The following is a 13,598-nucleotide window of genomic DNA, read 5'->3' on the forward strand; positions in this document are numbered from 1 at the left end:
TTTCAATGGTGAATTTATTCTATTTTAAAATAATTCGGGGGAGGGGAGGGAAATATAACCCCGAAAAAAAAGCGTGTAGTTAAAACTTTGATCATAGGTTTTGGGGGCACTTATGTATTTTTCTTAACTATTTATAATAAATTGAAACTAATTATCTGAAAAAAAAACGTAAAACCGATTATAATATACCTGATGCTGATAGTCAACTTCTTCACACTATCAATTTTAATATATAAAATTATATTTAATTACTCTCTTTATCCCAATTTATGGAAAAATATGTTGAGTCAAACGAGTTATTCTTTAAGCATAATTTTTCATATGTATTTTAAATATTTTAAAATATTAATTATTATAATTTATATTCCCTCCGCTCACTTTTACTTGCCTACTTTAGACTTTTTACGTCCCTTAAGAAATAATAAATATAATATGTATTTTACCATACAACCCCTAACCCCTAATAATGATAGCCTTTCAAAAAGTCTTAGGAAATAAGTTTAAAAATGAGTAATTAATGATAAGGGTAAAACAGAAAAAAAAGATTGTTTTTCTCCTGATTTAATATAGCGGATAAGTAAAAGTGAAAATGTATTTTTAATATAGTGGACAAGTAAAAGTGAACGGAGGGAGAATTACTTTTTATAAATAATTTCCAAATATATAAATTTTATTTCGAAAAAATAATTATATTCTATCCAAATACACGGTAAAAATTAAGAAGTTTAAATCTCAAAAAACAAAAAATATCACACAAACTGAGACAGGAGTAACATTTCAGACTTGCTTCAAGTTATGAAATTCGACTTACATTTTAGAATGCTCCACTAATTACTAATGTATTTCTTGCTTCATGACAAAAATTGCTCCAAGAACAATACTAGTATTCATTAATTGCCTGTTATTGCTTGTAGACTATGCAAGAATAATAATAAGAAAAATACATAAAATAGCCACAAGCCCTTTCTCATATATAATAATTGAATTAGTATTAAAAAAGTTGACACAAAAGTTACTTAATTAAAGCTCAAGTACATAATCATCATCAGCTGTAGGGATAATCAACCACTCATCTGGAAATTGGTAATTAGGATCATCATTCTTATCTATACAATTAGGAGACTCACTGTTTAATCCATGTTCTAATTGGCCAAAACCTGCCTTTGGATTTTCCATCAAAACATTTTCCTCTAGAGGAAAATATTTTTCTATGACTACTTCACCATTGCTCGCACTCTTCTTGCAATCCAACGACTTCAAAAACCCTATCCACCATTCAAACTCTGGAACTTCACCGGAAGAAAAAGGCAGAGGCGGAGGTGGCGGGGGCGGCAGCGGTGGCAGTGTAGTAAGTATTGCCGGAGCCGTTGTAGACCATGTTGGTTCAGGAATAGGCATAGACTCCACTATTGAGTAATAGTAATATTGTTGAGAGCTTACTGCTGTTAAGATAAAAAAACAGAACAGTAGAAAGTAAGAAAAAGGCGTGAAAATTACTTTCTTTAGAAAAATAAAATAACAGAGTTTAAAAAAAACTTTGATTTATATAGGGTAGAAAGAAGGCTATTCGGAACTTTAATTTATCTAATTTCATAACAACTTTCTTTAGAAAAACTAGAATGATATAAAGAAATTAAAGAGAAAAGACTTCGAATTTATTTAACAAAAAATAGAATAACAAAAAGTAAAAAATAAAATAATAATTTGAATTTATAGGGTAGGAAGCAGGCTATTAAGAACTTTTATCCATTTTAATGAACACAATTTTCTTTAAAAAAAAATAGAATAAAAGAAAGTCACAAAATAGATATCAATTTATAGTCGAAAGAAGACTCTTCGCTACATTTATCTAATTACATGAACATACATGTCATGTTACACTTATTTTTACCTTACGATATCGGGGCAATTTGGCTTTACATATATTACAAACCATCTAACAGTCGAGAGTTAGAACATTATATTATGTAAACAAATTAAGTTACGAATACTGTAAGTGCTAAAAAAATTTATACTACCAAATCATTTAAATAATTTTAATCAATATTTAAAGGTAAACTTCCCTAGAATGCGGAATTTGTAATCTCAAAAATAAAACAAGTTATCTGTGTCTACTACAAAATATTATCTGCTACAAAGATAATCTGACGGTATAAAAATTCTAACCATATATATTACCTAAACTCGTCTATAAATCCTTGAATCTATTTTCAGTGTTGTTACCTCTTTGACCCAATAATGTGTACTTCTTTGGGTTATTAATAGACGGAGTTGGCGATGAAGATGAAGATCGATGAAGTTGTAAAGCATGAACGATTTCTCTTCTAGCTTCAGCCATGTCTATATAAGAGCTAATAAAAGGAGCTTTTCTAGTATGATATTTTCTCAACCTTTTTCTTGGTGAATTGTTTTTCTTTGAATCCATTTGCTGCTTCTTTCTTGTTTGTTCTTTCTCTGCAAGACTCTGTTTCTCGGGAAGAGAAGGTAATAATAATCAGCAGATACGAAAGAGGGAGTGAATAATAAATGAAACAAAAGAGTAACAAGTGGCATCGTAAATGAGAAGGGAAAAGATGGGTCAGCAAGCATGCAGTAACAAATCAGTGTGGACACCTGTTTCCTCGGACACACTGCTGCTTACTTTAAAAAATTTCAATTATAATCATAATATCCGAGTTAGCTTGGTTTATGTCGATTGATTTCATGAAATATCCGTTATCTTGGCTTGAACAAATAAGCATAAATCACATCCGGTCTTCGTTTCAATTTAGATGATATACTTTGACTTGATACAAAGTTTAAGAAAAAAAATAATTCTAAAATATATAGTTCTAAAAACTTAAGGAGCAAAAGCTTTATAGGGTCATGATATTTATGTGACCATAAAAATTTTTCATTAATGATAAAGTTGATAAAATGAGAAATTTAAAGTTAAATTGTTTTCAAATATATAAATATGTCATTCTTTTTTAACGGACTAATAAAAAAAGTGCGTCATTTAAATTGAAATGGAGGGCTAATATTTTTATCGCCTCTGAAATTTGAAGCGAAACAAATCTCAACCCACTCTATTAATTATTTTTATTTCCTTTTTTCTTTTATCTTTTTTGCTCTCTTTATACCTATTACTTTTTATTTTCAATTGTTCAATTATAATCTATACTATATTAAAAGCACGAAATCCCTTAGCAATTATCGTTTGTTTTTTTGAACCCTTTAAAAATAGATTTTGAATTATTTTCTTAGTATTTAGAACTTCAAATCCATTAATATATCATTTAGTTATTTTCCTAATTTAGGGTTTCAGATCAATTAATATGTTTCTTTTTAATTTAGGTTAGGAGTTTTAGAAATATATTTTTATCTTTTTTACTTAAGAATTTTAGGCACGTTTTCATGCATATAAACTCTTGAATTATTTCTATGTATATCCAATACTTTGTATAAACGCACTAATTATCCCTTCGTACAGTAACTCCATGCATGTTAGATTTACGACTTTAAAATCAACTTGACAAAATTCTTTAAATTGTAATCCAAGTTAAATTCCATAATGATTTATAAATTTAATTAAAATATTTATGACATTATTTTAATTTAAATAAGGATCTGCGAGATTTACAGTAGTTAAAAGAGTCTTTCAAGTATCAACCATAATGAGATTAAAACTTCTTCCAAAGGTTGAATCCTTTTGAAAACTAGCACAAATTAATAATATCAAACGGAAGTCAATAACGATTGGTGGTATTTTAATATGTTGTGTATTTGGTTCTGGATGTCTTCGCAAGATTGATATTTTCATCTTCAACTCATACAAATATTTTTCGCGGCAATTCATAAAGAACTCTAATTGAGGGATCCATGTCCGTGATGTAAAGATGGAAATATTTTGAAACTGGCGACTTAACTTATGATTGCATCTTAAGTTATGGTTACATGAGAATGAGAAGGTGTGATGATCCAAAATGTCATCTTTAAATTTAATATGTAATTCTGTATTTTAAGATCTCGAAAAGCACCATTTATCATTCATCGACTTGCGTGCGCAGTCCGTACAATTTTTCGGAAAGTTTTAATATGAAAAATGGATTAAAATGTGAAATAGAGGTTTAAAACTCAACTGAGTTGACTTTGGTCAACATTTTGAGCAAACAGACCCGGATCAGTATTTTGACAATTCTGGTAGGTCCGTATCGTGATTTGAAACTTGGGCGTATGCCCGAAATCGAATTCCGAGGTCCCTAACCCGACATGTGAAATTTTGATGAAAAATTAAAAGCTTGAAAGCTTAATGATTTTTAAGAAATTACTAATCATTGACCCCGGGTCTGTATTTTGGTTCCGAAACCCGGTAAAGGTCCACAATAATATTTATGACTTGTCTATCGAATTTGGTGAGAATGGAGTTGATTTGACGTGGTTCGGACGTCCGGTTGTAAAAATATAAGTTTTAAAGTTTTCTTGAAAATTTCCTTTGATTTGGCGTCTGATTCGGAGTTCTAGGTGTTATTTTGGTGATTTGATCGAGCGAGCAAGTTCGTATAATATTTTAGGACTTGTGTGCATATTTGGTTTGGAGGCCCGAGGGCTCGGGTGAGTTTCGAATAGGATACATGATGATTTTGAACTTAGAAAAATCTGATTTTTTGCAACTTTAGGCTTCTGGTATTTCCTTCATCGCGTTCGCGAATGTACTCTCGCGAACGCGTAGAGCAAACTGGGCTGGCTGAATTTTTCTTCTTCGCGAATGCGAAGATTGGGTCGCAAACGCGAAGCTATGGGGACTTTACCCTTCGCGAACGCGACCAGCTCAACGCGAACATGAAGCTTTAGAGGCCTGGAGGAGGGGTCAGCCGTCCTTCTACGTGAGCGCGAGCACTGGCACGCGAACGCGAAGGCCAGGGGAGAAAAAGCCTTTGCGAACGGAAAGGAGGACTCGCGAACGCGTAATCCACGGGCTGCTACTCATTACGAACGCGACTGGACCTTCGCGAACGCGAAGAAGGCCTGACGCTTGTGACTTAAAACAGAACCAAAACGGGATTTTTCCCATTTTTCACAAACCCTTAATTAGTACTCGGTTTATGGGCGATTTCAAAGGAGTTTGTCACGATTTCGAACTGAGTAAGTGTTCTTTATCATTTAGTGATTGTATTTCATAAATCTAAGTCTATATTCATCATTTATTTCGGATTTAGATGGAAGAAATTGGAATTTTTATAAAATCTTCCAAAAACGAAAATTTAAGATTTGAAGGTCCATTTGACATCGGAATTTGATAAATTTTGTATGGTTGGACTCGTATCGGAACGAATGTTCGGATTTCGTAAGTTTTTCTGAGATTTGAGACGTGGGTCCCACTGTCGAATATTTTAATGAATTTCGGATTTTTATCCGGAAAATTAGTAAAGTCCTATGGTATTAATTCCTATGATTCGTATTGAGTATATTGAATTGTTTATGAATAGATTTGAAACTTTTGGAGACAAATTTAAAAGGAAAAGCCGTGGTCGAGTAATTGATTAGAATTTGTAAAGCGATGTAAGTGTCGTGGTTAACCTTGACTTGAGGGAATAGAACCCTTAAACTATTTGTTATGTGAAATGCATGTGAATGATGTATAGGCGAGGTGACGAGTATCTATGGATGTAAACCATACTAGGCAAGCCATGTACAGCTCGATCTAGAAGGCATTGATGGGGGATCAATCCCAGGTCATATGTATGAATGACCGCCCTCCAAACCAACTGGGCCATCCCCGAAGGGATTTGTCCTTGTATTTTATCGTACTAGTCTTAGGATATGCGCTTCGCGCGTGTACCCTATATCAATAAATATATTTTTTTTAAATTACATAAATATTATTAAATAATATATTTGACATATAAAATAAAAATTAACGATAAATATATAAATTTGTGAAAATAACAAATGTTGATCTTATTTAGGTAGCTCAATAAAGAAAGAAATCTTAATCATAAAAGTCCTCGGATGTCTTATTGTAATTTATAAGAATTTGAAAAAAAATATTGTATGAATATTATATTTATTTCTATGACCTGATACAAAATAAACAAAACACAAACAAAATCTTTTATCAACAAAGATTTGTCAAATAAAGCAAATTAAAAACTTAAATTTCTCTTTCTTTTAGAGAATGAAGAGGTTCGCATTATGCTTATAGAAAAAAATTAATAAGGGACAATATAAAGTCTAAAATGAGTAATATTAACTTAATATTGTATAACAAATAACTTCATATAAAATATATATGGAGTTTATGCGGATGGAGGGGAATGGGTGGTCGCCTTTGTGCTTCTTTGAGTTTTTGTCTTCCGTAAAAGCTAGGGTCCTGTCCAACTTTCGATTTTTGTTTTGAATATACATATCTTTTTCCTAGTAAATAAAATACTTCTTTTTTTGTTCGTTTGTAAGAAAGATAATATTGCATTAACTATTAAAGAGCGGTGCTACAGAGAGGGTGGTGCTCGGGGTACAGCACATTGCTAGAACTAGATTGATTACTATTAGAACTACTAGTATAATCTATGTTTGAGTGCAAAAAGATAGGATCAGTATGCAACAAGGAGTTCGCTACTATAGTAACTCAATTATCAGCTGTAGAGGTAGGCGTCGCGTGTTGCTGTGCAAAATGTGGTGGTATTGCTGCCGCATCTATTGCCTGGCCTGCCCGTGTTGGATTCACATTCCTAATTTTGTTGCTCCTGCTTGATCCTCTTGTAAGTTTTCTAATACAAAAACGGGTGGCTATGCAAAAACAGTTGGTGTCATAGTAGACTCCATTGAACAACCTTCCTTGGCTAATCTCTCAGCTACCCCATTCTCCTCTCTGTAGACATGAGTGACTGGTGCATTATGCAGCTGGACCAAGAGGTACCTGCAGTCAGAGTGTTACGTGCAGTAATTTTAGTTAACCATTTCCTAGTTATTAGAAGTCATTCAAATTGTGTTCTCTGTTTCCTTTATTTTAGGAGTAGATAATGAGCATATCCATTTCCTCCTTTATTTTAGGAGTAGATAATGAGCATATCCATTTCCTTTATTTTAGGAGGTAGTTGCGATAGTTCAACAACTTTTAGTTCGTGTCAGTTGCTAATCTTTTGGGAACTCTTCATGTATAAAGTCACATAACTGGAAGAAATAAAGTATTGAATGATTTTATTCCAAATCTCGAGCTTACGAGAAAGAGGTCGTGGTCTCCTCTATCAGACCAGTTTCCCCATTAACAAGACTTTTGCCTTCTGTTTTTCTATTCCAACTATTCCAAAAATAGGCCCTCGAAAGGAGTACGTGCCAAAGTGGTTTCAGAGCACAAGCATGGACCAACGAGTGGAGCAATTGGAGACGACTGTTCAAAGCTTGTCCATTGGACAACAAGCCCTTGCTAATCAATTGAATGAAGTTTTATCACTGATTAATTCCAAATTTGATGTGACGGTAAGGCTTATCCGGCGCGACGGCGAAGCATCTGCATCTGCGAACAAGGCCACTCATGAGAGTCCCGTTATCAGCAACACTCACTCAAGTTTCGTTCCAAAGATGAAGCTAGATTTTCCCAGATTTAATGGACAAGAAGATCCAACCAGTTGGCTATGTCGCGCAGAGCAATTCTTTCAATTTCATAATACGCCAACTGCAGAGCGAGTTTCCATAGCATCCTTCCATCTTGAAGTCGAAGCGCAGCTTTGGTTCCAACTTCTAAAACATGAATATATGGTGGTATCCTGGGAAGATTTCAAAGCGGGCCTTCACTCTCGCTACGGTGCAATTCAGTATATTAACTTTTTTGGGGACTTAACCAAGTTGCAACAGCAAGGTAATGTAAAGGAATATCAGGTACAATTTGAAACACTTCTAGCTAAGGTGGGACTTCTATCCACCGAACGACAAGTAAGTTGTTTCATAAGTGGGCTTAAAAATTCAATACACACTGAAGTGTTAGCCAATCGACCTGCAATACTATCTGCAGCCATTTCTCTAGCACGCCTTTATGAGGCAAAGGTGAGTTCCCAACGTAAACTTTCCATTCCTGTCAAAGCCAACTTGCAGCAGCCTTCACGATCAGTAGCGGGAACTTCACCATCACCAACTCCCATTAAGAGGTTAAGTCTTGAGGAGCTTAATGAAAGAAGAAGGCTTGGTTTGTGCTTCTGTTGTAATGACAAATATGGTCCCGGACACAAATGCAAACGGTTGTTTTCCATTCATGCTATAATTGATACTGAAGACGATGACGTTGACATGGAGATTGAGGATCCTTCATCCCCAGACCTTCCCCGTAAATCAATCCATGCCATAGCTGGTATTTGTGACTCTAAGACCATGCAAATTATGGGACGCTTGAAGGATAAAACAGTGATGGTTCTTTTGGATTCGGGCAGCTCAAATAATTTCATGAATGATGATTTGGTAATTAAAATTGGATTGCAACTAGTTCCAGGGAAGAAGTTTGATGTAATTGTGGCTTCTGGAGAACGTTTAACGAGTATGGGACGGTGCAAGCAGGTTTGTCTTAATCTCCAAGGCAACTCTTTCAGAACTGATTTTTTTCTTTTACCTTTGGAAGGTTACGATGTCGTCTTTGGAACCCAATGGTTACGGATGTTGGGACCAATTGTTTGGGATTTTTTTCGCTTAGAGATGAGATTTCAAATAGATGATAAAGAGATATTTCTACGGGGCATAAAGAAGTCAGATGATCAAATTGTGGAGAATTACCAAATGGAAACAATTACTTGGAAACGTGGCCAGGGAATTCTTCTTCAATTGCAAGGAAGGCAACAAGCAGATCCACCATCAGTGGTTATATCATAAATTCAGCAACTATTGGAAAGGTATCGTAGCGTGCTACGGGAGCCTTGTGGTCTACCTCCCTCATGAACCCAAGACCATCGCATACCTTTACTTGAAGGGCAACATCCTATCTCAGTCAGGCCGTATAGCTATCCCCATTATCAGAAGGGGGAGATCGAAAAAATAGTAGCCGAAATGTTGCGGTCCGGAGTTATCAGACCCGGTACAAGACCTTACTCATCACCCGTTATTCTGGTCAAGAAGCAAGATGGTTCATGGCGCATGTGTGTCGATTATAGGGCACTTAAGAAAGTTACAATCAAAGACAAGTTCCCAATACCGGTGATTGACGAACTTCTGGATGAGCTGCACGGAGCATCTTTTTTCTCTAAGTTGGACCTTCGATCTGGATATCACCAGATTTGAGTTCACCCATCGGACAGAGAGAAGACAGCTTTCCGGACTCACCAAGGGCATTATGAATTTTTGGTGATGCCGTTCGGTCTAACAAACGCACCATCTACCTTTCAGTGTCTCATGAATGAGGTATTCAAGAAATATCTACGAAAATTTGTTTTGGTCTTTTTTGATGATATTCTTGTTTACAGTAAAGATTGGGATGAACATATGAAACATCTAGAGTTAGTTTGTTCAATATTAAAACACCATCAGTTGTTTGTAAAGATGGAAAAATGTCAATTTGGCCAAAGAGAAGTTAGGTACCTTGGTCATGTTATTTCTAACCAAGGTGTGGCTGTTGATCCAGAAAAAATAGAAGCTGTAATGAGTTGGCCCAAGCCTACTAATCCAAAGACTATGAGAGGTTTCCTTGGCCTTTACGGTTATTACAGGAAGTTCATCCAGAATTTTGGAAAAATCGCAGCTCCTCTTACACGTATGTTGAAAAATAATAGCTTTATATGGAGTCCAGGAGCGACGAATGCTTTTTATCAGCTGAAAACAGTGATGACTCGAGCACCAGTACTTTCTCTTCCAGACTTTTCCAAGTAGTTCATAGTGGAATGTGATGCATCTGGGTGCGAAGTTGGTGTAGTCCTTCGACACAAATGACCTATCACATTTTTTAGCCATGATTTACAAGGGAAACATCTCCTCCTTTCGACATATGAGAAAGAGATCCTTGCATTGGTATTGGTTGTTCAAAAGTGGCGGCCTTATCTTTTGGGGAGACAGTTTGTTGTCTTAACAGATCATCAAAGTTTGATGCATTTGTGGACTCAGAAAATCACTACCACTGCACAACAACGCTGGATGTTCATGCTAATGGGTTATACAAGAAGGGAAAAGAAAATATAGTTGTTGATGCCCTCTCAAGGAGAACAGAAAGCGTGGGAGAATCTGGAAAACTAATGGCTTTTTCACTCCAAATTCCTAATTGGTTGGAGTCCATTAGAAATGAAAATGCAAGCAATCCCAGAACTCAAGAGTTGATCAAGAGAGTTGAAGAAGGGGAAGCTTTGGGACCATGGAAAGTCCAAGGTGAAATTCTTTACTTCAAAAATAAGATATATTTGGACAAGGATTCTGAATTAGTGGACCTCATCATGGAGCAATTCCATTGTAGCACTCATGAAGGCTTTCACAAGACTATTCAACGGGTAAGATCCAATTTTTACTTTCAAGGCCTAAGGGACAAAATTTAGAATTTTATCCGAACTTGTGATGTGTGCCAATGCCACAAAGTGGAACAAACTCTACCAGTTGGACTCCTACAGCCTCTTCCTATTCCTGCTCAAGTCTAGGAAGATATATCCATGGACTTCATCTAGGGGCTACCAAGTTCCAACGGTAAAATCACTATTTTTGTGGTTGTGGATCGATTGTCAAAGTATGCTCACTTCATTCCTATTTCTCATCCTTATACTGCTGCGAGTGTGGCTCAATGTTTCTTTGATAATATTTTTAAGTTGCACGGGATGCCTCGTTCAATTGTCCGTGATCGAGATCTCACTTTTACAAGCTTGTTCTGGAAAGAGTTGTTTCGTCTTAATGGGACAAGCTTCAACTTTAGTTCGGCATATCATGCGCAAACTGATGGGCAGACTGAAGTTGTTAACCGCACCTTGGAGATGTACTTGCTTTGCTTCACAAGTTTTGAGCCTAAGCAATGGAGTAAATGGCTTACCTGGACAGAATTTTGCTACAATACAAATGTGCATTCTACTACTGGAAAAACACCATTTGAAGTTGTATATGGAAGACAACCTCCGGTCCTTCTTAATTATGCTCCTACAACAGCAAAAGTAGCTGCAGTGGAAGACAAACTCATCGAAAGAGATGCCATTGTTCGGATGTTAGAAAGAAGATTGCTGGAACACAAAACCGTATGAAGTTAATTTATGATGGCAAGCACAAGGAGCTTCAGGCGTATAGGCAGCAATCTGTGAGTCGCCGCACGCAAAAGCTTTCAGCTAGATATTGCGGGCCTTATAAAGTTGTCCAGCGTATAGGAGGTGTCGCTTATAAGATGAATTTGCCTCCTGAATCTAAGATACATCATGTATTTCATGTATCTCTTCTCAAGAAGTACGTGGGAAGAAAGGAAGTCATGTGTTCACAGCTACCTGTAGAAGGATCAGAAATTACCTTTCCTTCAGCAATATTGGGTAGCAGAGCTCGAAGAGGAAAGAAAGAAGTTTTAGTGCACTGGAAGGGTTGTTCTCCTGCTGAGGCTACTTGGGAGGCTCTTGATGACATTTGCCAACAATTTCTAGATTTTTGCCCTTGAGGACAAATGCTTTTCTTTAAGGGAGAGGGAGTGTTACGTGCAGTAATTTTAGTTAACCATTTCCTAGTTATTAGAAGTCATTCAAATTGTGTTCTCTGTTTTCTTTATTTTAGGAGTAGATAATCAGCATATCCATTTCCTTTATTTTAGGAGGTAGTTGCGATAGTTCAACAACTTTTAGTTCGTGTCAGTTGCTAATCGTTTGGGAACTCTTCATGTATAAAGTCACGTAACTGGAAGAAATAAAGTATTGAATGATTTTATTCCAAATCTCGAGCTTACGAGAAAGAGGTCGTGGTCTCCTCTATCAGACCAGTTTCCCCATTAACGAGACTTTTGCCTTCTGTTTTTCTATTCCAACTATTCCAAAAATAGGCCCTCGAAAGGAGTCCGTGCCACATAGATAATGTTAGTGAAGCGTATGTTACCGTTCTGTATAAGTGTTAATACCTCAGATGACTCAACTTCATTTCGAGTGGTACCAATTTATTATTGTAAGCTAATTTTAACCCATGAAAGAGCGTTTGAAGTTTAGCATTCATGCTGTTATTTGAGGAGATGTTACCAGCAAATCCAGTGATCCAATTCCCTTATGCATCGCGAATGAGTCCTCCTATACCTGAGCTCGTTGTAATTCTTGAGACGACTCCATCTGTATTTAATTTGTAATAATTTGGTTTTGGGGGAATCCAGTTAATAGCGATTTGTATCGATGGAGGTTTTGCTATTAATTTTGTACCACAATAATTAAATTCTATAGATTGGTTAGTAATATAGTTTATAGGTATATTGTGATGGAAATTATTAAAATTGTTGTCATTTTGAGTAATCCAAATGTTCCATAAGGTAAAGGATATGAATATGTGAGGGTTAATTTTGTGAGGCATGAGGTTCTTTCTATCTTTGTATAGATGGTGGATCCATTGGGATGGGTGTGAAAACCTATTTATAGAGTTAATTAAACGTTCTAAGCCAATGTTTGTCCATAATGTTTTGACATTTGGATAGTGTAGGAAAATATGATTGATTGATTCACTTGATTGCTGGAAAATTAGGCAAATATCATCCTGAATTACACCTATACGATGAAGGTATTGTCGTGTAGGTAGACGATTGTGCATGAGTAGCCATAAAAAAGATCTAATTTTTGGGGTTGCTGGTATTTTCCAAATCCATGCATAATGACTACTGAGTGTTGTATTATCTATGCATTGGCGAAGTATAGCAGCATAAGTTGATTGGACTGTAAATAGTCCGTTATTTGTCAAGCCCCAGAATATGCCAACAATTTTGTTGGCGTATATAGGCAGGTGATTTCTTTGTATTAATGCTTTTAAGGGAGGTGTAAAATAAAAATGAAATTTTGTCCGGTCCCAGTCTGAGTTGGTCATATATGATGATAGTGTATTTGTTAGTTGTTTATCTAGCAAAGGCCCCGATATGAAGGATCGCATGTAGTGGCCAGTACAACCCAAGCATCCGTCCAGAATTTAATGTTGGAACCACTACTAATGTGACATTGTAGGCCTAATTGACAATGCGTCCGACCCAAAAGGATATTTTTCCAAGTACTTGAATATCCCCATTTTGTTGGTGGATTTTTATTTTTACTTGTTTAAGAGGGTTGCTGCCCAATGATTTGTGGATGAATTAAATAGCCTCCAAGAAAGGCTAGCTAGTATCGCTATATTTTTTAATTCCAGGCGCTGCATTCCTAGTCCTCCAAATTCCTTTGGAGTGGTGATTGTTTTCTAATTTACTAAGTGAATTTTCCTTTTTAGATTAGTAGTACCTCAAAGGAAGTTGCGCATGTATTACTCCATTTTGTGAATTATAGATTTAGGGATGGATATATGTTGCATTATATGGTTAGGTAGACTATTGAGAGTAAATTTAATTAGAGTTGTTCTTCCTGATAGGGAAAGAAATTTTATTTTCCAACCAACAAGTATCACCTTGAAGTTATCAAGGAGGAATTGAAAATATGATTTATTAGGTCTTGTAACAAACATGGAAAACCTAGATATTTCCCGAA

The 13,598-nt window shown here is 35.7% G+C and overlaps 2 protein-coding genes across 3 annotated transcripts; one reads left to right on the forward strand and one right to left on the reverse strand.

Annotated features, from left to right (window-relative positions):
• Positions 1-1,009: 1,009 nt before the first annotated feature.
• Positions 1,010-2,506, reverse strand: LOC107811925 (uncharacterized). 2 transcript variants are annotated; one of them, XM_075229009.1, is made up of 2 exons: positions 2,224-2,506; positions 1,010-1,439 (listed from the first exon to the last, which is right to left on the reverse strand). In XM_075229009.1, exons 1-2 carry the CDS (start codon positions 2,423-2,425, stop codon positions 1,021-1,023), a joined length of 621 nt encoding a protein of 206 aa, XP_075085110.1. In that variant the 5' UTR covers positions 2,426-2,506; the 3' UTR covers positions 1,010-1,020. The 2 variants fall into 2 exon arrangements, with proteins under 2 accessions (XP_075085110.1, XP_016492401.1); XM_016636915.2 differs by having other exon boundaries at positions 1,010-1,442.
• An 8,655-nt stretch (positions 2,507-11,161) lies between these two features.
• Positions 11,162-11,563, forward strand: LOC142166807 (uncharacterized). Its single transcript, XM_075226215.1, has one exon. It carries the CDS (start codon positions 11,162-11,164, stop codon positions 11,561-11,563), a length of 402 nt encoding a protein of 133 aa, XP_075082316.1.
• Positions 11,564-13,598: the final 2,035 nt, after the last annotated feature.

This window comes from Nicotiana tabacum, chromosome 2 (genome assembly GCF_000715075.1).
Source record: "Nicotiana tabacum cultivar K326 chromosome 2, ASM71507v2, whole genome shotgun sequence".
In the NCBI taxonomy this organism is placed as follows: domain Eukaryota; kingdom Viridiplantae; phylum Streptophyta; class Magnoliopsida; order Solanales; family Solanaceae; genus Nicotiana; species Nicotiana tabacum.

What these genes read in the sequence shown, in the direction of transcription:
- LOC107811925 (XM_016636915.2), bottom strand. Translation starts at nt 2,425, where the DNA reads ATGGATTCAAAGAAAAACAATTCACCAAGAAAAAGGTTGAGAAAATAT. An exon ending in CACATTATTGGGTCAAAGAG is followed by an intron (nt 1,443 to 2,223) that starts GTAACAACACTG and finishes TTATCTTAACAG; the next exon opens with CAGTAAGCTCTCAACAATAT.
- LOC142166807 (XM_075226215.1), top strand. Translation starts at nt 11,162, where the DNA reads ATGAAGTTAATTTATGATGGCAAGCACAAGGAGCTTCAGGCGTATAGG.